At 40.7% G+C, this 24,902-nt stretch overlaps 2 protein-coding genes across 2 annotated transcripts; one reads left to right on the top strand and one right to left on the bottom strand.

Moving 5' to 3' along the window:
• Window positions 1-928: 928 nt before the first annotated feature.
• On the bottom strand, window positions 929-14,091 carry LOC141433670 (uncharacterized). Its single transcript, XM_074095771.1, is given in 16 exon segments — window positions 929-936; window positions 2,077-2,119; window positions 2,121-2,189; window positions 2,192-2,271; window positions 2,274-2,301; window positions 3,379-5,067; window positions 5,149-5,237; window positions 5,387-5,834; window positions 6,240-6,420; window positions 6,522-6,700; window positions 6,882-7,906; window positions 7,909-9,317; window positions 10,313-10,568; window positions 10,571-12,026; window positions 13,132-13,251; window positions 13,896-14,091. Coding segments are annotated over 15 exon segments (6,999 nt in total). The 5' UTR covers window positions 13,171-13,251; window positions 13,896-14,091.
• A 4,117-nt stretch (window positions 14,092-18,208) lies between these two features.
• Window positions 18,209-21,386, top strand: LOC141433238 (probable rRNA-processing protein EBP2 homolog). The gene is made up of 5 exons (XM_074095183.1): window positions 18,209-18,386; window positions 18,465-18,685; window positions 18,832-18,990; window positions 20,345-20,492; window positions 20,976-21,386. Exons 1-5 carry the CDS (start codon window positions 18,333-18,335, stop codon window positions 21,333-21,335), a joined length of 942 nt encoding a protein of 313 aa, XP_073951284.1. The 5' UTR covers window positions 18,209-18,332; the 3' UTR covers window positions 21,336-21,386.
• Window positions 21,387-24,902: the final 3,516 nt, after the last annotated feature.

The following is a 24,902-nucleotide window of genomic DNA, read 5'->3' as shown; positions in this document are numbered from 1 at the left end:
GTATCTCTAGATGTATTTGGCAGTGGTGGAGAAGTGAGTAGGGCGTCTGCATATGATACCCTTGAAACTGGTGGGTGTATTTTAAGTGCTTCTATGTAAGAGATGCAACTTTTACTCATTGTTTCTTTAATTGCCTTTTGTCTGTCATATTCCAGACATTTTTTATCAATGGCTTGGTGGCATCCCTTGCATAGAATACACCAATACCTTTCCTCTTCCACATTGCAGTTGCTACCGGAGTGGCCTTGGCCGCACTTGTAGCATCTTGGAGTAGACCGACATTGGTTTTTTACATGCCCAAATCTACAGCAATTATAACATTGTATAGTGGGGTATATATATAGCTCTACAGGAAGAGCAGCGTAACACATGTAAACCCGGGTGGGGAGGGTTCGACCATCGAAAGTTGCAACAATAGTACCTGTGTTAACATATTGATTAGTACCATCTATACCAGCTGTAACCTTCCTTTTCAATCTTCTCAACTTTATAATTGGGCCAGACCCAATTGGTACATTAATGTTGGCTATGACTTCATCATCTGACCAATCAGAAGGGACACCCCTTATAACGCCTAAACGTGTAACGTTAAACGTGGGTATAAAGGCTTTGTACTTTTCATTTGTTAAAATTTTGTTGGATAAGAACATATTAGCATCGTTGAAATTTGCAAATTCCATACTAATCCTGTTCCTACCTATGCGTTTCAAGGTACCATTAACAATACCATTAATATTGTATCGTTTCAAAAAAACGACCAAATGTAACTGGGTGGAGAATAGTGGCATCATTTGCATTTGATGTTTCTTTTGGACATGGATTATGTATGGTGATAAATCAGTCTTTACGTATAGAGAGCGACCAACCGGCATACGAGTAGTAGTATCGGTAGTATTATTACTGATGTTTAGATCATGATTGTAATCATTTAGTACACTGTGTTGGGGAGTCTGATAATTTACTTTCACATCTTTTTCAGTTATTAAACATTGACAATCATTTTGTGCATCTTTAATACCCCTTTCCTTTTTCTTTTATGACACAGATTGCATTTCACTCTAAGTCGTTTTCGTTTAAGCAAATTTTGTTCAGATGTGGAGCAGTCTGTGTCCATAGACGACTCCAATGCGTCAACTAATACATCAATAGATGATTGAAGAGGAAATTCTGTCCCTCCTCCAGGGTCGGGCGGATCGCCCATATTTACAAGTTAATAAAAAATTACTTACCAAAGTATATACACTGTAACTATTTACAACTATACATATAATACAAATTAATTGAGGTAAATATATACACTTTAATCTACTTAACAACAATCCTTAGCTGATTATAATTATAATTTCAAATTTCACAAAAAAACCGCGTCCTCTTCTCACGAAGTTTCCCGCCCTTTCTCCGTTCATTGTTTACTGTCAACAACCCGTGCTTGCGACTAATAACACGAACATATTTAACGTCGTAGTCGCTTTATACTGAAGTTGGTTACGCTACGCGGTGCGATTGCAAACGACGGTCCTCTTAAATTCGCTCGAAGTAATTGAATAAGCAAGTTTTACTTGCAAGATCATCGCGGTTTTTATTACTTTGAATTGCAATTGCGACATTCAATCATTTGATTCAAATTTGTTACAAACTAATTATATTACGAATAACTATACACGTTTAGTGTTAGGTACAGTCAAGGAATTTAATTCATGGCCACCATGGAACCGTTCAAAGGAAGCATTACACGACTTTCCTTGTTAATTAAATACGATGTCACTATGAAGTTTACTGTGAAATGGTTCCAAGATGGCCAATGAATTAACTTCTTGACCGTACCCACATGCAAACTCAAAAACAGTCGAGTCTTTGCACCACCGTCTTTTTCTTTCTATAGAAGACGTTCGTTAAAAAACGCGGTGTGAAAAGCCCTTAGAGGATAGCAGATAAACATTCTTTCTACGTAACACTTAGCAGGGCCTACGCTTTCACGATGGCGTTCTCCCCTAATAACCATAAAATGACGTCCGTCCCTGTCGATTAGTGTAGATAATGAATGATGATACTGAAGTGACTAAAATAAAAACCTACCTTTAGGCAAATGCGTGGCAGTAAGTTCCCGATGCAGCCGCTGTTTCCAGGTCGTCAGCGGCGGCGGCGGCGGCGGCGTCTAACCGCTGGGGCGACAGCGACGCGCCGCCGACGCTGACGACTCCGAGGACCACTCGGGCCCGGGCTCCGCACCGCCTTCAGCTGGAGATGCTTCCTCGGACGGAGTCGCGCCTTTTGCCGCTTGCGGTACTCCGTGATAGAGAGCTGAGGAGTAAACGCATGTAATACAAGTGGGTCGCATGGTGGTTTGTGAATACATCCATCACCCATAGACAACAGCCAACACCAGTTATTGTTCAATGCCACTTTACCGTTTTACCTTCAATAACGTTTATTATGCACAAGAAACAGTTATTATGCAACAAATGTTTAGCACTTAGCATTACAGTATAAAGTAGCGGCCACACCGCTGCTTTAAAAACGGTGACGGCATGGAATCGCAGTGACGCATCGTATGCGCACCGTTTTCATCGCATGCTCTCCACACCGCTGCTTAAAATACCGAATCGCAGTGACGTGCCGTAAACGTCCGGACTTTTTTTTTACCGAACAAAACTCGTGCAGTTTTACGGCACGTCACTGCGATTCCGCACCTGCGTATTTTAAGCAAGCGATGTGGCCGCTCCTTAAAATAGTAAAGAAAATGCTTTGCAGATCGCAATACAGAGCTGTGTTGACCTTAAGTTGTTGATATACTATTGCTATATTAATCGGCGACCATTGATCTCAATTCACAGATAATTCAGGAAGACAGTGCATTTAAATATTGCATGAACAATGCAAGATAAGTAATCGAAAGCTGACCAATGACAATCTATGATTAAAGTAAGTTACTTACATTTAATACACTTTCGAATTTAAATTTAAAATATTTAAACTTTCAGATCCCAAGAAATGATTCATATTTTGATGTACAAATCAAGGTAAAGATAAAGTAATCAGAAAGACTGACAATGACAATCTATGATTAAAAGTAAGTTACTTACATTTAATACAACTTTCGAATTTAAATTAAAAAAAAAATATTTAAAAATTCAGACTTTCCAAGAAAATCAGATTCATATTTTGATGTACAAATCAAGGTATACTAATGCAATAACTTCAGAATTAATGTATGGGTAGAGTCATTCACGATGACGCGTGCCGTGTTCATTATTACAATGTCATTAATGTCTAATTTTGACAAAATCACGCGTCTCCGTGGATGGCACTAGGTATAGGTAAGATCTAAAAACTTGTCTAAGAAATAAATGTGTTAAATGTCATAATATGGTAACTCACCTTCCTCCTGACGGGCTTTGGCTTGTCCTGGGGTGGGGGGTTGAGCCGCGGGTCGTTGACGCGCGCCCCGAAAGGTTTGGCCGGCTTATGTTCCGGCGCCGCCCGCGGGCTGCCCGACCCTGACGACCCTTGTAGCACTCCAGACAACAAGACACTATTATTTGAGTCCATATTGTTCACACGAGTCAATATCTCCTGGACGCTTTTCAGGTCGTCCACACCCGTAATACTATCCTTGTCGAATATACTATTGTCTAAACTTGTAGTCCTATCTATTGCACTCTTAATGATTGACGGTACGGAGTCAGCAGTGGAATCCATTTTGAGCTGTTGAGAGAAGTTCGAGAAGATTCCAGAGAATAGCCCCGCGGAGCTAAAACGCGACGAAAACGGAAGAGTCTCTAGAACCGATGGTTTCTCTTTAACAAAAGGTTTATCCTCAGGTTTGCTTGCCATCGGCGGCGACGCTGCGCTGACCGACTGCATCGGTTCTTCTGGTAACGGAATAGCCTCGAGCGAGGGGATGTCTTCAGGCAATGGGATAGATTCGACGTGAGGTATCTTGCCGTACTCGCCGCCCGAATTACTCATGTCCGAATGAATGTCTCCGTTCACCTCTGAAGATTTCGAATCCGCGTCATTTGACGACTCCTTCTCTTCGGGCTTTTCGATATGTTGCTTAGCTCTGACCTTGAGCGGTCGCCTCGGTTCCTCCGGTAAAGGTATCGTTTCTAACGGAGGTATAACCGTTAGCCCCTGGTCTTCGGGCAAGGGAATGTTCTCAGGCGCCGGTAACGTCATCGATTCCGTGATCGTATAAGAGTCGTGGACGACCCCATTGATCACTACAGATTTTGAATTTCTCATGTTACCAGTAAACTGCTTTTTTAGTGGTCTCATAGGTTCCTCAGGCAGAGGAATCGTTTCTAAAGGAGGTATTGGACCGGGATCGTCGGGCAGAGGTATGTTTTCGGGCGCCAGTAACGCCGAATTGCTAATATCGTCGTGAATATCGCCATTGATTTCCGGAGACATATGTTCGTTTTCTGTGCGCAATTGAATACTGATTTGGTCATCTACCATGTTGAGATCAAAATTCAGATTGACCTTCTTCCGTTTTTCCTTGGGTGGCTTTTTATTTCTGCTCTTAAGTATCAAAATGTTTTCCGTGTGGAAGGAGTGTATTTTTTTCTGAATGTCGTCCATTTCGTCGCGCTGAGGTGACGAGTTGCCGCTGGTGTCGGCTGATCTGGAGCTGTTCTGAGTTTCCAAAGCTTTTATGTCACAACCGGGAGTATCGTTGGTTTCGAGCTTCGGTTGTGGGGTGATAGTGATGTCTATATCCATGGGCACGACTTTGTTGTAGTTGGTGTCGTCGAGCTCTAGATTGTTGTTGTTGGAACTAAAATCAGAGTCATGAACGGCGGGCGGCAGCTCGTGCTCGGGCGTGGGCACGCCGATGATGCGCCGGATGTGTTCGGTGTCGTGAGTCTGCGCCATATTCACGTTGAGCACGTCGTGTTCCATGTGGCACTGGTCGTCGGAGCCCTGCCCGCTGTCGGAGCGCGTCCGATCGCGCCCGTAAATACTCTCCATGATCCCTCGCACGTTGTACTGTCGGATAAGACCGCCATCATCTTTGACGGGCGAGTCCTCTGACGTCAAATTCGGAGAAGTCTCGTCATTGCACTAAATAAGAAACAAAGTAAATGAGTATAATAAGAAAAACTTTGATATGATGCGGTTAAGGCTTTTTTACTGTGTACTTACAGGCACTATAATGTTGGTTTCATATGACAGTGATTCTCTCGCTAACCGTCGCTTCTTCAGTGGTGTTACTATTTCATTAGGCGGAGATTCTGCAACAAAGGCGTCTGCTTTTAAACGTAACAATACAAGTTCAAAAGTTCATCAGTAGAAATGGGGCTGCCTCGAAAATAACAGACAAAATTACAATATTTTTATGTGGTCTCCCGAGCAGCCCCAAACTGGTTATTGTCATACGCACCCGCATTAGGAGAGTCGCTTTCTTCACTGATGGCTTGTCTTAACCACCGTTTCTTAGCACTATGCTGGGGAATCATCACAGTTGGTGTCGTTTCCACGACCTCTGTCGGTGGCGTACTCCGCGTAATCCTTCTAGCTTTCTTAGGAGGCCTGCTTCGATCTCGGCCGGGTGTCCGCGGGGGTGAAACATGTCGTTCCTCTTCGTGAAAATCTTGACTGCCGCTCAAATCTCCGATCATAGTCGATGCCACTCTGACGAGACTTTCTAAGGACGATGCCGACATTAAAGGCGGTCTATAAGGCGATCTGTAAGGGGAAGGCGAACGGTCCGGCGATCGTCCAATCCATTCTGTTGCCATAGTTTTCTTAGTCTTGGGTAGTTTAAACGCAGATTCCACTGATCCGACGGCCGCTTCAACTAACAAACAAGCTGAGCTAAGGCCAAGATCCTGGAACAAAAACAAGGCATATGAATTTACAGAAATATGACGAAAGCACTATACAAATGATTTGAGACACTTTAATGTTCTTAGTGCGGTGTCGAGTTAGAATTACACCTCTCCATTTCTTCCGCGGATGTCGTAAGAGGCGACTGAGGATATAGGTAAAGGTATACCGTAGGCGACAGGCTAGCAACCTGTCACTATTGTACCGTTTTTTACAAAATTAAAACCTAAAAAATTGCTAAAACTGGCTCCGAAGCGGTAACGTTTCGTGTGCTCTGCCTACCCCATTTGGGAATACAGGCGTGATGTGTGTGTGTGTGTGTGTGTGTGTGTGTGTGTGTGTGTGTGTGTGTGTGTGTGTGTGCATTGTTCTTAGTTTAATGAAGTACGGTGTATATACATGCTTACTTCATTCATTCCATCGTTATTTCTGTCAGCCTCGTTGTTGTGGGGAGCGCTGTCTCGTCGCGGTGGTGCCCGCGGCGGCGTTTGATGGGGCGCCTCGTCTCCGGAAGTCACCATGTCACTGTCAGCGGAATTGAGACGTCGACGGTTGGACTGCGATGTAGTGCGAGCGCGGCCTTTACGTCTGAAAAAAAAAATGCATATATTCAGGCAGTTTTTTTATGCACTTACATAAAAGATTACGATTGTTATGCTAATACATCTAAATAAATAATTGTAACTTACTTCTTCCTCTTTTTGGAGCTGCAATGGAAATCATCATCATCATCTTTGTCAGGTGCATTGGGATGAGGATCAGATTCCCTTCTTTTCTGTCGTTCCTTGACCTCCTGCTTTCTTTGCTCTGCCTTCTCCATCCGTTCAAAAGCTTTCATTATTGCCTCCATTTTACGCTCCTCACGAGTCTGAAAGAACATTATTTGTTTTATATTGTAATAATATACACACACACGCACACACACACACAACACAAACATCACGCCTGTATTCCCAAATGGGGTAGGCAGAGCACACGAAACGTTACCGCTTCCGAGCCACTTTTAGCAATTTTAGGTTATTACATAATGAACAGAAGGCAGAACTTACCATTTTCTTTTTATCCTTTTCTTTAGTTGTCGGTAGCTTATCCTGCGAGTCATCAGTTTTGTCATCCAAAGAGTCTTGATTTGTGCATGTGGTGTTTCTACTGGACCGCGATGACCGGTCGTGGCACGCTGACTTAGCTGTGTATTCACGGGTTGCAGGTCTCTCATCATCCGTTCGCAACTTGCGCTCTTTTTCTTCTACTTTTGGCGCCTCTTTCTTGGGAGTTTCTAGTCTGACTAGCTCCAATTTAGGCAAGTCTTCTTTTATAACCTCTTGTTTCACTTCTTCAACTTTTGGCACTTCGTTCTTCTTGATTTGAGGTTTTTCCTCATCTGAAACCAAATTTTCGAGGTCTGTTGTTGCTTCTTCAATTTTGGGAGGCTTCAATTCCTCCACAACTGCTAATGGTTCTGTATCTGCTTTGACTGGTTCTGGTTCTGATTCCTGTTCAGTTTTAACTTCTGGAGCAGCTGGTTCTTCAGGTGGAAAATTATCTACTTCATCAACATCAGTTTCCTTTTTAACGTAATCTGGCTCATCTATTTCCGGTTTCATTTCTTCCTTCGTAGTTAAATCCATTTCAGGTTTTATGTCTTCTGGATCCTCAGCTTTTATTGGCAGGTCAAAGTTAAGAGCCATAATGGCTGTATTTTTGACAGGCGACATCGGCGGATATTCGTATTTAATTGGGGATCTCTTTTCTACCTTAATAGGAGTAACAGGACAAGGGTACTCTTTTACCGGCGAAGCTAATACTGGTGCGAGTGGTGGAGACAAGGGAGAAGATGAGCTGGAACATCGATTTCTGCTTCTCTTCTCTCTTGGAAGATAGTCTATGCTTTTCCTTAATAGCATGGGACTCAGTCCATTAACTTTGCAATGTTTAGGGTTGCCACAGGCGCACGGCTGTTTGCTTCCATTAGTATCATGACCAACTGTGATTTCAGTATTGGATGGGATCTGCGAAATAGTATACAGATACACGTGCAATGTACCCTTAATGATACAGTGTTGGAGCTCCGCGTTGGTTTGCATGACCTCCTGACGAACCTAGCTTCGTTGCCGTATGTTCGTGTGTCGATACAGATCTGTGTATTGTCTTTAGGTAATCTGTAGAAAAAGACGAAGGGTCCCGGTTTCTGGCTGCCGGCTCGCGCTGAGTTCTGCAGCTGGGGCCTGTGCTGATTTGACAGCATGTACTTTCCTCTCATTTCTATGACGGCAGTATTCTCCTTCAAGTCTTTTGTCGCGATTAGTATCTTTCCACCAGCATGCGGCACAGTTGTGCACAGATGAGCCGTAATGGCTGATGACATGTTGGGAGTATTGCCTAGTTTGCTGCTGTACTTCATGATCTTAGCCCTCAGTTCTGGGCTATAATGGTTAGTCACAGCTTGCTCAAAAGAATCGCCCCAATGAGACTGACTCGAGACGCTCGAGTTATATTTGCTTCGGTTCATCATCATCTCTTTTTTCCGTTTGACTCTCTTTTCAGTCAGTTTTCTCTTATTGCCTTTACGGACAACCTCGGCTTTCTTAGGTCGTTTGGGCCCGCGTTTAGGTAAAGAAAGAGTGGGCTGCGGAAGTGGCGGCAAGGCGGGAATCGCGGGGATAGTAGGCGTGGCAGAATTGTAGGTGGTGACGCAGGAGCCGCTGGTGTCGGTATAGGTGGTAACGGTGAGAAGGCGACGGCGGCGCGGCGCGTCGCGGCCGTCTTCGTCAGTATCCTCGCCGAGTGCACTGAGCTCCTCGCGTTTGCGCATTTGGATAGCACGCGCGTGACGAGCGTCGACAGCGCGCGGCTGACACAGCTCGCACTGGTATGCGTCGGGAATGTTGCCGCGATCGATGCCCATGCAGTCCACGTGCTGCCACTCGCCGCAGCGGTCACAGCAGATCATGTACCCGTCGTCATGCGTGAAGTCGCACACGCATCGCGTCTTACCCTCCTCCTCACCCTCGGGCGCGGTTTCGGTGTCGCTGCCTCCCACCGCCGGATCGCGTCGTTCGCCTTCTAGTGACGAGATAACGGAAGCGGTGTCCTCGTCTTGTGTGGTGACGGGCAAAGGCTTGTAAGCAAGCGAGCTCATTGGGAGCGACTGTGCGGGCAGAGATGGGCCGGGCGGGACTGTTAGCGGCATTTCATACGCCGCCGTAGACATGATGACTGGCGAGTTCCTCTTGAGCGGGCTCATGGGCGTCGCGACTGGTGTGGGGGAGACGACAGCTGGCGGAGGCGGCGTGGGTGTGACGGGCAACGGCGCAGGCGGCGGTGGCGCCGGAGCCGGCTGCTTTTGCTTGGGCAACGCGTACGTGTGATCGAGCATAACGAGTGCCAGATCGTGGAATGAGTACCGTCGTAGCTCCTCGGATAGATTGGGCCGCTCTTCCATGCCGGGTATGTCGTCTGCCGTGAGGAGCGTCGATTTGTCACCGCTGTAAAACAATCTATATTATTACAAGCATGCCTAGTTGCATAATAAATTTCAAGCCAATAGTATTAGAATAGAATAGAATATATTTATTTGCAAAGAAAAAGTAGTAACAAAATATCATTAGCGATTTTGTATTGAAATTCACTAATATTGTTTGCTTTTACTTTTTAGCCAATTTAAGTAAGTACTGCTACAAATCAAAATAATCATTTGAGTCAGGTGTTACTCTATTAATGTATGATTTTATGGGGTACAAATCCACTAAAAGTTAGTACTTGGGCCGGATGGCCAAGTGGTTAGAGAACCTGACTACAAAGCTTGAGGTCCCAGGTTCGGTTCCCAGCCGGGGCAGATATTTTGTATGAATAATATGAATGTTTGTTCTTAGGTCTTGGATGTTTAATATGTATTTAAGTAAGTATTTATCTATATAGTATGTTTATCCGTTGCCTAGTGTTTATAGTACAAGCTTTGCTTAGTTTGGGACTAGGTCCATTGGTGTCAAGTGTCCTATGATATTTATTTATTTATTTTGAAGGCAATTCCTTTCTGGCTCATCTTGTAAGTGTGCTAATAGTATAAATTGCAAACATTTTTCTAACAGTGTATTACTGATGTCTCCTGAGTTACGGGACAGAATAATAACACTAAAAAGTTGATTGACCCAGCTACGTCTGTGCAACACATCAAGCATAGAAACATTATGTGTCGCACAGATTCAGCTGATTTACCAGCAGAATGGCCAGGTAAAAGGTAGATTATGTATGACTAAAAAATATTGATGACATTTTTTTAACCAAAATACAGAACGCCAAATTTTCCTGAGCCACTTTTACTTTGCCTTAGATATTTTCAATTTAATTGAAGATTGTAATGGTTAAGAAAATATGGGAATAGACGTTTGGAGCGTGTCACTGTCAATGACATTAAGGCGTAATGAAACCTACTCAATGATATAATGCATATATCTTATTTTGTATTTTATGCAATACTTACAACACAATTCTTCTTTGATTCACTGGTTTTGGTTCAATTGGTTCATCAACAGTAGGCGCTGCCACTGAACCATGCAGAGCGGGGTTGGCAGATGACTGCAGCAACAACTTTGGTTGCGATAACGACTGCAGTATTTGGGCGGTTAGTTGCTGGTTAGCTGAGACTTGAGAAACTGTAGAGAGCTGATTATCCGTAGGAGCGTAAGTTTGCACATATCGCAGATTAGGTGTAGCGCCCGACTGAACGTAGTGGGGCCACGAGGCATACTAGTACTAATAGGCGCCGTGGAAATAAGCACGGGGCCGCAAGGGGACTGGAGCACGAGCCTCTCGCCTTTAGATGGAAGCTTCTGGATTTGTTGATGGCTTTTATGTGTTGGGCTACCAACTTTTTGTATAATCTTCGATGTATTGGAGTCCACGACGCCGTAAATCGGCTGTTGGTTTTTGTAAGAAGCTACTCCAGGAACAGGCCAAGTTTTCCCATCAGATTTATGGGTTGAACCCGTCTGTTGTATAATCTTGATTGCCCTTGATTGATTCTTCTGACTCGAAAGCTGGCTACAGTTCTTCGATTGTTTCAATGTATTAACAGATTTCCTGCCTGAATGGACAGACATCTTATTGGGGCCTGAGACTACTCGGGACAGAATATGGCACTGAGTGTTGCCAGAGGATGCAGCGACTACAGTATTCAAATTAGCACCATTATTGACTTTGCTCAAAGACTTCATGTTTGTACTTTTAGTAAAAGTGTGGCTGTAGGACACATTCTTAATAGGGCTGCTTATAACAGCAGGTGAAAGTGTGGAACAGCCAATTAAAGACTGATTCTTTGAAGGCTTACTACAAAGTACTGAATTATTTAAATGCTTCTGAGACATCACATTAGTGCTTAACTTGTATACATGATTCTGTGTACCATACACTGGAGGCACAATATCTTTACTCTGTGTAATATATTGCTGCGAATAATTCGTGTTTTTAGGAATAGATATGTTGCTTAAGATCTGAACTTTAGAAGACTTGGGTCGACTAATGTAACTGGTTTCTGTGACAATGTTTCTTCTTCCTGCTTGATTTGCATCATTTACATAGCTTTCGCTGGTAATAATGATCTGTGACATACCAGATTGTGATCGGTCATCTTCATTTTTTGGGTCAGCCGTGGTGGCACTAGTGGCAAGGATTGTGGGTAGCCATAGTGTCTGGTTACCGACATCTTGTGATACATTTTGTATGGCTGTTATGTTGCTAACAGTTGCATCTACATTAATAGTGAAGTTTTGTGGTAATTTGGTGACATTTTGAACTATTGCTGTGTTCATTGGAGCTTGAATGAGAGTAGCACTAGTGTTATCATAGCTGCCATCACCAGAGTCATCTGTTTCTTGAATTACAGGGTAAGCAATACGTCCAATACTATCCAGACCCTCCTCTATCCTTACAAGTCCAGAAAGAGTGTCTACAGACATTTCTGTATCATGTCTCTTCTCAGTAATGTGATACTCCACTTCTTTGTCTACTTTATTGCGCGCAGACTGGATAATGCTTTCAGGATTAGTAGAATCAGGTTCAGGGTCACCATCAGTGGGAGAAAGAGGCACTGCCCGTAAAACTGGAGTTCTAATACTAGGTACATTCATGTTATCTGCTAATTTATGTTCCAAAACATACTCATACACATTTTCACTGGAGGTGGCCGGCCTGTAATCCTGTAACAAAATATATAAAACATTAAGGATGATCTATAAATAACAATACATTTATTCTATATATAATTTTAGTGAGTGCACAAATTCCTCACCTAGTATATAAATAAACAAATTTAATCAAAAGAATACAGCTGTTGAAACATGGTTTAACATTGTGGGTCCTGATATTTTAAAACAGACTAGCATTTCTGATTGGGCCAAGAATTCCCAGTTAAATCTACTTGGAAATAATTTCAAAACATGTAAAGTTCTTATTTCATTATATCCACACATTACATTACATTAGGCAGTCATTCTTAAAATTTGTTTTGCATAGAAATAATTTGGAATATGTTTTAAGAGGCTATAAAACTAAAGAAGAAGCAACATAATATACTTTAGTCAGGTACTATTTTAATAGCTTGTGCTTAATCTATTAATTTATTATAATACTAGCTTTTGCCTGTAGCTTCGCCCGCACGGAATTTGGTTATGGTGCGCTGTTCCCTCGGGTATTGTGCGTCTTTCAGGGGTATAAAGCAGCCTATCTCCACCCTATGTCACTCTCGGGCTAAACTATCTCTATGCCAAAAATCACGTCAATCTGTTGCTCCGTTTCAACGTGAAAGACGGACAAACATACATAAAAACACACACTTTCACACAACTACTACAATTAATGACACACAATCCCTATTCACATAGTAATTAATAGAACACAACTAAATTGCAATTTTCAGAGTATCCTTACACTTTTCAATAACAATTAAAAGCCTAACAACATTAATCAAACTATACCAGGTTATTAAAAATGCATCTTATTTTCAAAATATTTATTAACAACAGTATCTAGCTCAATAAAAAAAAATCAAGTTTGTTTACACTACCTAGTAAAAATTTACATTACTTGCAGTTAAATAGATTAACATCTTATTATGTAATTTAGGTTTTTTTATAGCTGCAAATGCCTTACTTTTACAGGTGTAAAACAGATCTAATGAGCCACAATTCAGAGAAAAAGAATTAGAAAATGAAAATAAGTTTAGAAGAGTTAAGTCAGGAACCTAGCACTTATGGGGCAGTGGTATGGTGTTGCTAATTCGAGGGTGTGGGAGCGAATACTTACTTGCCGGGCAGCAGGATCATAGTCTGGAGAAGCTGACATGCTGTAAATATGAGCATCTTGGGTCAAGCCCGCGATGACGCCGAGGGGACCACTGCGGCCTCCCAACCTTATTTCATGAGACTGCAATTGAAAATTGACTCTTTACCCACAAATCTTCACGGTTCACACGACAACACACGATGCACATCGTAATATTCTTGCCCAAATATTTTTAGTCTACAAATAGGATAATGTGACAGTCGAGGTCATTGTTCCAAAAATTGAAGAAAGTCGGTTTATTTCATGTCCTACGAGAAAATATAACGAATGAATAAAAAATAAAGCATAGAACACACTAGATAAGAGGTAAAACTGGTTAAAATAAGTAGATAGGTTAATCCACTGCCGCCATTATTGTGGCACGAAAACTGAAATGTCTCACTGATAAACATCAAAAGAAGTAAACACTAACCTAATATTCGTAAACTAAGAAAAATAAAACATTATTTCACTAGATGGAGTGGAAATAAAGTAATTTGTAATACCTAGCCTGCATAGAAACAAAGAACCTACAAATATAAGTACATAGGCAAATGAGGTTCGTATATTTATATCAACTGAACAAATAATGTTGACTAGATCATTGAAGAAAACTCATTATATTAATAACACCTAAGTAATTTCGATATACTTATAATAAAGAGAACAGAATCCCATTAGAGAAGAACTCCGAAATCCAGATGTAAACACTTATATAGAAAAACCAGACTATAATTGGTACTAACCTGCGCGGTAAAATAACAGTAACTTCTACAATTTAATCAAACAATTTCCATCAAATAACTGCATAGCACTGATAAAACTGGCCTCAAATTCCGAAACTACGACCAAAACATTCAGGAGAGTCGAAGATGGCGGCCATTGCATTTTCTTGATGCAAAACAACGGGGTTTCACGAAACATGTCGTACTTCCTTAGCACTTCCGGTTATTTGCAAACCTTTTAATTAAAATTCTCATGTTAGTTCAAAATTTCTAAAAACATGACAGCAAAACGAAAATAAAACTTCAGATATTTATTACTTTTTAGTACTTTTTGCCAATATTACGGATCATTTCGCTGAAATAATATAATATGTAGAGAATTTGAGCTAAATTATTCTGGAACAAGTCTTTATTCCAAGTCTATGGTGGCCTGTCTGTGGTATCTAGTTTTAACCATAGATATGAAACATTTTCTTTTTTTACCGGATGAAAACATACGTTCTGAAATAAATTTATGCAGCTGCGTTCAAATAGATAACTCACATTGCTTACTTACACTATGGCTCAAGTATTTTCTTACTAAAAACGCTTGCTACTGTTACACATGCTCATTGCTAGCATGCTTATAAGCATGCTTAAAAGCATTCCACTAATGAGCATGCTCATGGACTGTTTACATTTGCTAGCAATAAGCTTGCTAGTTTTGAGTATGCTCTTAAATAAGCATGCTCAAAACAAACACTCCGATACACATGCATTTTGATAGCATGTCCTGTTCACACATGCTAGTAGTAGTAAGCAGTATTTGTTCGATAGTAACACGCTGTAATGCTACATTTACACGCTTGCCGAGCTAGCAAGCCAAGCGTCTACCAACCAACCCAATAAACTTGAATGCCATTTACACGCTTGCAAGCGCGTCAGGTATTCCGGACAGACAAAGGCAAAGTGGATTCGAAGTTGCTTCGGCAGCTTCGGCTCTTGTGTTGAGCTTGGCATATTTTTATTTAAAGTAAAAAGGATAAAATTTCTTTGTTAGTCCAATAGCCTTCATAATAGTCACTAAAAGGTATTTAATATGTACATCCGTACGGCGTGATCTCCTGAGCGACAGCAACACTAGCCAACGTGTAAACACGTTGCAAGCGCTTGCCGCAAGGTATTAGCCGCTAATAATTCGAATATCGATATCAAATATTTTGGTTTCGAAATCGATAGCACAACCCTTGAGCGCCATTTTATGCGACTATGCTTTGCACTAGAGAATAATGCACGCGTATTTTGTAGGTATTTCCGGTCCATAGGTATAGGTATGTAATGAATAGGTATAGGTATTTGGCATGTATATGGTATGTAGACACTGTAGGGCTACTGGTATAGGTCTATTACTGACTGTCATTGTCAAGTACACAGATTACTAATATGTATAAGTATTAGTATTTTTCTTGTATTTTTTATTGATTTTTCACATTCACCTATGCAGGGCTACTATGAAACTCGAAACTCGAAGTTCGTGTCGTGCGGTCCCTCTCGCTCTCGTATTAAATAGTTTAAGTGACAGAGGGATCGCATGACACGAACTTCGAGTTGCGAGTTTCGTAGTAGCCCTGCTGTGACACTTGAAAATTTTCCGAATTACGCATACTGTGTTTGCAAAATATTTTTTTTAAATAATTTCTATTTTGAAGCAGAATAATCAAAAAAATGAAAAACTGTACTTTTTAAAAATATATAGCAATATCAGTGTACATTAAATAGATTCCATCGAATACGGAACAAAAATATTTATTTTTTTAAATGACGCAATGTGTGAAACGGAACAGAGTAGTTACGAGACACAACATTATCGGCAATTGCCGCGGTTCATTATTCGATAACAGTGAAAAATAAAATATTTTAATTTTGTAGACAAAACTTGCAAGATTTTGTAAACGCGGCTATTTGGAACGCGGCCGCAGCCATCTTGTGCTCCGCCTCTTCTCTTGTGGCCAGTGCTTGTCAGTATCACTGTCATTACGAGTGCGTCTGCCTTGTATGCAAGTTGAGTTTCCGTTGCATTTTCTTTGCATTGTATTTTGTTATTGTTCATTTCTGTTATTATTGTTGTTGACTTTTGTTACTGTTTGTCGTTAAGTTTGTTGTTATTTTTTGGCAAAATGCCTAAACGGTCTAAAAAGACTGTTTTGAACTGCCAGTCGGAGTTTGTAATTCGTTTGTTCACGCGGCACGCACTTTTTTAGAGCTCGGTGGCGGTCAGGTGCTGTTAAAGGTCGATGTTAAGAACGCCTTTAAAGCGGTTGACAGGGCCGCTTTTTTAACCCAAGTTAAAGAAAAAATTCCCGGAATCTACAGCTACATGTAGCAATCTTACGCTTCTACTTCTAAATTAATTTTCAGGAAACACCTCCTCCATTCAGCTGCTGGATGTCAGCAGGGCGACCCTCTCGGACCCGCAATTTTTAGTCTGGCAATTCAACCTATAATTTCACAACTTATTTCAAAATTTAACATGTGGTATTTAGATGATGGGACTCTCGGAGGTGAGGCGGAACAACTTTTAATAGATCTCCAGAACCTTATTCAAAATTTCGAAAAAATCGGCCTTGAGCTGAATTTTTCCAAGTGTGAGCTTTTTGTTGCCCAATCGGTACCAGAACCTTTAAAAAATGAGATTATTTCAAAATTTAACACTGTCGCCCCAAACATAAAAATTCTTACCAGCGAGTCCCTCCGCCTCCTAGGGAGCCCAGTCTTACCTGAAGCAATACCTATTTTTCTGGATGTACATTTCCAAAAGTATTCTGATACCTGCAGCCGCCTTAGCCTGATAAATCCCCACATGGCCCTTGTTATAACGCGTTATTGGCTTTTGCTCCCAAAGTCATGTATTTTCTCCGCTGCTGCCCTTTTTGGCAACATGAATCAATATTAAAACCTGGATGATCTAATTCGTAAAACCCTTTCGGAAATTCTAAATTGCTCTTTTGATGAACGGGACTGGACTCAAGCCACCCTCCCGATCCGTTTTGGTGGCCTAGGAGTAAGAAGCATTTCTAGTGTTGCTCTACCGGTCTTTCTGTCCTATGGCTATAGTACACGTGACCTTTTTGGAAAAATCATTAACCCGTCACTTGGTGATGTTGAGGTCACGCACTTAGCCGAGGCCAGGGCGTCATGGTCCAATACTTATCCCAATGGAGTTATTCCTTGCCCCCTCTCTCATAAAATACAAAGAGCCTGGGACGAGTCGATTTGCAGCAGCAAACAAAAACAGCTTTTAGAGACTAGACCAGTACAGACCGCGCTCGTCTTTTGGCAGCGGGCGAACCTGAGTCAGGGAGTACCCTGACTGAGCCAGTAGGCTGCAAGCACTTCCCTCGATGAACATTGGGACAGTTTTAGATCACACAACCCTTTGTCTGGCCGTTTGTCTTAGACTCGGCCTTAAAACGAACGAGTCGCACCAATGCAAATGTGGTGTCAGGGTCGATCAGTATGGCCATCATGGCCTTTCTTGCCAGCGCAGTGCTGGCCGCTTCTCCCGCCATGCCAGTATCAATGACATCATCCGTCGGGCGCTCGTTACAGTCAACGTTCCGGCCATACTTGAACCAACGGGTATGTCTCGTGACGCCGGCAAGCGACCTGACGGAATGACCCTCATTCCGTGGAGTCGTGGCAAATCGCTAGTTTGGGATGCCACGTGTGTCGACACGTTGGCACCCTCTCATATCGATGCGATATCTGGCCAGGCGGGTGCAGCGGCGGCCTCCGCTGAGAGCAACAAACGGCGTAAATACGCAGCCCTTGGTGAGGCTTGTATATTTACGCCTTTTGATGAAGAAACTCTGGGGCCTTGGGGGTCAGAGGAAAACAGCTCTTCCGCCAGATATCTTCTCGGCTGGTAAATACCTTAAGGGATCGGCGGGCTGGTGCTTACCTTGCACAACGCATCAGCCTAGCTATCCAGAGAGGTAATGCTGCCAGCCTCCTAGGAACGGCTCCCCAAAGCAGCAGCCTTGAAGACATTTTCTATTTAGTATAAGTTTTGTAAATAGTAAGTAGATAGTAGTTGTATTTTTTAAAATTTTGTATATGTGTTATAACTCTGTGCTTTTCTGTTAATAAATCATATATTATTTAAAAAAAAAAATCGTTTGAGGGATTATTTCGAGCGAGAACGAGAAAACGGTGGCCCGGTGGGCGGAAAGCTGGACAAATATTATTTTTTTAAATATAATGCAACTTCTCCAAAAATAGGCACTAATAACTCTTAGAAAAATCGATATTTCACTCAATAAATGGTACATCTCTAAAACTGTCAAACTCGAAACGTCACAGAACTCATCATAGGTGAAAAATATAGCTTAGCTAGCTAACGAAATACACGTTTTTTGTAGGTTATGTTTATGCGGTGCTGCTTTTAGTTGCGAAAAAGTTTATTATAAATAAAACGCAATGAGTGACTTTGTATTAAATAATAGTGATTCTGAAGTCGATTCAGATGACGAGGTTAGTTTTAAATTACTGTCCCGTGATATTTATTTATTTTTATTTAATCACCACATCGTATGATTATTATTTTTACAGCTGCAAGAGGCTTTTGCTAAAGGTTTGTTAAAACCTGGCTTGAACGAAATAATAGAGAAAGAAGAGAAGAAGCGAGTTAATAACGTATCGGATTTGAAGCTCAAATTAAAAGGGTTCCAGCTTAAATTACCGTGGGTAGAGACTCTGGATTTAGTTACGTCGGTGGCCCCTATGGCCCCAGACGTGGCATTACAAATGCAAGAGACGGCGCAGAGGAGGAAGTAAGTTTCGTATGACTAAATCTTACATAGATGATTATTTGCCACATGTATAACTTAGCTATAAATTTTTACTATTTTGCTTCAACAGTTTCTATTCCAGTCCATAGGGAGGAGCTTCTATTTATAATGTTATTTTGCGTTTACAGGAACATAAAAGAAAACAATAAAGGCACAAAAGTGTATGATCCATCACAAGATCCTGTCCTGAATGAATTCAAGCGAGAGAATCTAATCCACCGACAAGCACAGGCTGCTGTGGTGGAGGGGCTAAAAAAATTGAAGGAGTTAGGAATACCAACAAGGAGGTTAGTTAACTGTGACTTTTTAGTTTTTCATGAAGTAAATAAATAAACACATTTTTGTTGAAATATTATGCTAAACTTTGCAATAACATATTATTCTGTTGAGATGATCAAAACCTAAAGGGAGAAAACTAATGCAAGGAGGGATCAAGTTTATTGTTCTGCCACTTAGTTTTAACATATTCAGTGCCCGAACCAGACAATCAGGTTCTCTATTTGTAGACAGTGTTCCCTACAAAGCGGGAAAACTCTGCTACTGGTAATAAGCATTGCACAGAGCAAAATGTGGTCACATATGTATTAACTTTTAGGTTTATTTTATGCATATCAAAATAAAATTACACAAAAACTATGAAAGAGGTTCTCAATTCAACATTGGGCATTTTAAAACAAGCTTTTTTATTTAACTTGCAATGTTTACAATTCTTTATTAGAAGTTTTGCAGGTAGTAGGACCTTGTGCAAGGTCCGCCCGGGTTGCTACCACCATCTTGCTTGCTAATCCTGCCGTGAAGCAGCAGTGCTTGCACTGTTGTGTTTTGGCGTGGAGAGCAAGACGGCCAGTGAAATTACTGGCACTTGAGGTATCCCATCTTAGGCCTCTAGGTTGGCAACGCATCTGCAATCCCCCTGGTGTTGCAGGTGTCTATGGGCGGTGGTGATCTCTTACCATCAGGAGACCCACTTGCTCGTTTGCCATCCAGTCAAATAAAAAAAAAAGAAGTACATAAAACACAAAAATAACAGAATTGCATTGAGAAACAGATATACAAAGGCAGATTTAACCCATAAGGGGATCTTTTCTATTTAATCTCTTTTTTGTATGTAAAATCTTGCAAGTCAAAGATCCATTTGCAGTATTCAGATTGACAACAGTGTACTTAATGCAAGTTTCAGCAAAAAGACTTGTATAAAAAATGAGATTTTCAACAAAAACTACTTTCAGCATACAAATAGTTATATGTGTCACAAGGGAGCAAAATGGTGTATTTACGGCAAGGACGGTATATTGAATCTAGAATGTAGCAAAGGATTCTAAATTAGAATCCTGAGCGTAATGAGGGATTCAAGTGTTAACGCCCAAGATAAAAATAATTTTGCTCCTGAGTGGCTCATACAACTTTTCACACAGCATTAAGAAACTTGAAAAAAAAAATGTAAATATACTTAAAGAGCAACCAGCACAGACAATGGCGTGCTTTTTTAATTATCAACTTAAAAAAATTGCATTTGGAATAAAGTGCTTAGGAAAGCCTTGAACAGAAAAGTTGCACTTTGCTTGTTCTCGTCAGGGAGGAAAAGTTACTTTTCTGAAGGAGAGGTGTGAAAAGGTTAATTTGTTTTTTCTTATTTTCCAGACCTGAAGATTACTTTGCAGAGATGGCTAAAACGGATGAGCACATGCAGAAAGTGCGTAAGAACCTGCTTGCTAAACAAGCTGCGCAGGCGCGCAACGAGAAGGTTCGCCAGTTGAGAGATCAGAAGAAAATAGCGAAACGAGTACAGGTATATATCATATGCCTTTACTGTATTATTGACGTTGAATGTGTTAACAATTTATTGAATCAGGCAATACTTGGCTGGTTCATATTAATGCACTATAAACAATTACTTTGCTCACCTGTGACCTAATGATAGCTATATCTATGCAACAAATGTTTATTCATGCTGGTCCACCACCTCCACATTGTAAGAACACACAAATCACACAAACCCAACTATCACCAATACCACACTAGGCTGACGCGTTTCGAATCCAACCCGAGTTCATCCTCAAAGCAACACACCATGCTACCAGATGTTAGACTAACAAACCAAAACAATCATTTAAAGCTGTCATTGTAAATCCCCAATTACCCACTTTATTTTTCTCAAACAAACTACCCCCAATTATTAGAAACACTTCTGCAAGCATGCAAAATGTAAGCACTTGTATAGTAGTTACCATTAGAGATTGATACAATATTTGACCTGAGAACTTAATTCCAGATTGACGCAAGACTGAAACAAGCATCTGAAAAGAGAGAGATGCTTGAACAGCTCAAACGAGTTAGGAAAGGTAAATCAACAGACTTAGATTTCTTAGATGACAATAAAGGAAAGAATAGCAAGGGCAAAGGGCCACAGAATAAACTATCTAAGAAAAGGGCTTTGAAAGACAAGAAGTTTGGTTTTGGGGGGAAAAAGAAAGGATCTAAACAAAATACGAGGGAGTCTTCAAGTAATATGGACGGATTTAATAGCTCAGCAAAGAAAAAGCCGTTTGACTATAAGACTAAGTCATTCCAAGCTAAAGGCAAGAAGAATCAAAGGCCTGGAAAGTCAAAGAGGAAGAATGCTAAGAGATAAGATATGGTCTAAATTTTTTTTAAGGTAATAAATAAATATTTTGGAATAGTATTTGAGTTTGGGTTTATTTTTCCATTGTTTATGTTTATTAATATAGTTAAACAAATTCAATATTTGCTACGAAGTCATTAAATTGAAAATTGTTCGTTTTTTTTGCAGACGCAATTTTGAAATAGTCAAGTGCAAAGATATCGACACGGCCAAAGTTAAAAAAATGTATACACGACTTTATGTACTTAACATTAAGGCATACATATCTTTGCCCTTGACTGTACGATACAATTATGTTACCATAATATATATAGTTGAAGCATTTTGAAGTGAGCTCGTGAATACATGCAATTACGAAAAAAAATTAAGTACACTTCTTGTACGTTGAATTTTCAACCTTATTCCTTGTTGATTAGGTTTAAAATGGCCTAAGAGGAAAATAGTGTATTCAACACTTATACCCGAGTATCGGGCGGTTGTAAAATGCAAAAAAATTATGCTTGCCATTATTCTGTTAGTCTATTTTGTAAAGAAATAGATTCGATAATCTATGTTACACCTTCCAAGGCGGTTATAATCTGCTTTTACTACAACCTCGTTATCTTATTATTATTTTTTAATCTTATATTTTAACGAGGCTTCAGTACACTAAAAGTGACTATGCCAGCCTCATGGGGGGCCTCAGATACATGTTACACTCTCTTAAGTGCAGAAACCTAGTCTCTGGATGCAAAGGCCCGTCTGATGAACTTGTAAATCCGCATCGCTTCTTCTGAAAGTGGATGACTCAGAATCACATTTACACTTCCATTCCACAGATCCATACCATCCAGATACTGGTTTCTGGCATCCTTATTCTGATCACATTCCAGAAGAAAATGAAGGAGGTCTTCAGTCTTATTACAAACTAAACACAAGGGTGATTGTACAACTCTCATCAAATTTAGGAAATAATTTAGTGGAATGTGACCAGATCGCACACGAAATGCAAGCACAAGTAATTCCCTGGGAAGGCTGGCACAATCAAACCAGGGTACCTTGTACACTTTGTTCTGAATAGTACTGTACCAAATGCCCTTTGTTTCAGATACTTTGTTAAACACTATTTGCCATTGTTCATTACACTTTGCCTTGGCTAAACACATCAATTCTGTACCATAAGGTTTACATCCAATCTCAACCCCTCTTGAAACTGCTATGTTAGCTAAACTATCAGCTTGCTCATTACCAGCTAAACCCACATGAGATGGGATCCTTGCAACACGATTTGGACACAGTTGGAGTGCAACCTGTGCATGATTTTGAGGATATTGTAGGCTATCGGCGTACCTCGGGAGCCCGAGACACACCGAGCCAGGTGTTGAAGTGCACTTCTGGAGTCCGTTAGGATAATTATTTTGTTTCTTTCCAAATCTACAGCATAAGAAAGGGCTTCATGCAGGGCTACCAGTTCAGCTCTCATAATACAAATCTCGTTGTGCAATTTAATTAGTTTTGAATTATTTGACTGAGGATCAAAAAATGCAGCACCAACACCCTTGCCTTTGGACCCATCCGTATACAATTTATAAAATCCTTCATATTTTTCCTCCAACATTTTAATAACACTCTGCTTAAGCAAGTCACATGGTACATTTCTTTTTGGTGAATTAATCTCATCTACATCACACTTAATACAAGAATGAATGTCAATATACGATGTCCAAATGTCCACAGAAAACATGTCCAATATCGGGCTCTGGTGCAAATCCACATCCTTAAACAAATTGTGGACTGTGACTAGTACTGGCTTAACTTTATTATTCCAATAACTCTGATCACATTGTACGGATAGTTGTTCCAGCAGGTCAGATACCTTATCATGTGATCTCGAACAAACTCCCAACCAGTACCTGGATGCCAGCCATTGCCTACGTATGGAGAGAGGCGGTAGGCAGAGTTCATTCTCCATCACATGTATGGGTGTACTACGGATAAAACTTCCACATATTCGGAGAGCTCGATTTTGTAAGAGGTTCAATTTTCTTAAATGAGTATTTGCACAAGAGCCAAATAAAAAACTACCATAATCTATTCTGCTTCTTATTAGTGAAATATAAAGACGCCTGAGGTGTATTGGATGGACACCCCAAGAGCCTCCTGATAGAATTTTTAATATATTTAAATATTTATAAGCTTTCCCACAAATCTCCTTAATATGTAAGCCCCATCGAAGAGAGGTATCCAACCACATGCCAAGATATTTAACTTTAGCTACTGCTTTTAATGGATTATCATTTATTCTTACTTGTATGTTCTGAAACTTTTGCCTACATCTGCTAAATATACATAAATTTGTTTTCTTTTCAGATACTGACAAACCTATATCCTTTAGCATTTCTATAACTAACTCCAAACTTGTTTCAATATTATTAACAGTGGATAATAAGTTTCTACCATCTATCATTGCATACAGAACAAAATCGTCAGCATATTGGGATATATGCACACTTGAAATATTTTTACATATATTCATGGTGGCGATGTTAAAAAGTAATGGAGATAATGGGTCACCTTGAGCAAGCCCCACACTGGTATATCTCATATTGTTGCCATTCAGCCCAGTAACCTGAAGTTTTCGCCTTGATAAAAAGTTCCAAATGTATTGGCAAATCCTTTTTCCAACCCCAATTCTCTCCAACATCCTCACCAGAAAGTGCACGTTAACATTATTATACGCATTTTCGATGTCAAGGAAACAGGCTACAACGGCCGCTTTCCTTGAAAAACCTAACTGTACAGTGGTGAGCAATCTTACCAGATTATCGTAACAAGAACGAGCCCTTCTAAATCCAATAGTAGAGTCTGACAGCAGGCTTTGGTGTTCAACATGCCACTCTATTCTTTTCATAAGGATGTAATGAAAAATTTTGCAGGAACATGATATTAAAGAAATAGGTCTCAATGAAGATGCCGAATCTGAGTCTCGACCAGGTTTCGGTACTGGTACAACTTTAATATGGCGCCACTGGTCTGGGACTGCCCCCGTTGCTAAAACTAAATTATATATATACAAAAGCATTGCCTTACCAGATGTCGGCAAATTATAAATCATGGAATAAGATACATTATCAGCGCCTGGGCAGAATCTTTACGTTTTAGTGAATTCATTAACTCTGCCATAGTGATCTTCTTTTCCAGAATTGGGTTAAAACTATCAACTAATGTTGGTTGAAGCTCTTCGACGGAGTCTGGTGTTAGTGACTGGAGCAATTCAGTAGCCTTAGCAGGATCAATAGCGCTGCCTGCCGACTTTTTACCCTTCATCCACCCCATCTTCCTCCACATTTCCGAAGGCGAAGTCTCGGTGTCTATATCACTGCAAAACTGTCTCCAAGCTTTAGCACTTTCTCTTCTTATTAACTGTTGACTACGTGATATCCTCGTTTGCAATGTGCTAAGATTGTCAGGAGTGGGATTTTTCCTGAAATTTTTAAGAGCCAGTCGTCTCTGTGCTACTGATTCTGAGATTTCTGCAGACCAATAAGGCTTGGGAGAAAATTTGTTAGTAGGGTCTTGCGATATTTTGATCCAAGG

The sequence above is a fragment of the Choristoneura fumiferana genome, chromosome 12 (assembly GCF_025370935.1).
Source record: "Choristoneura fumiferana chromosome 12, NRCan_CFum_1, whole genome shotgun sequence".
Lineage (NCBI taxonomy): Eukaryota > Metazoa > Arthropoda > Insecta > Lepidoptera > Tortricidae > Choristoneura > Choristoneura fumiferana.
Note: the sequence above shows the minus strand (reverse complement) of the source record. Positions and strands in the feature narration are given on the sequence as shown.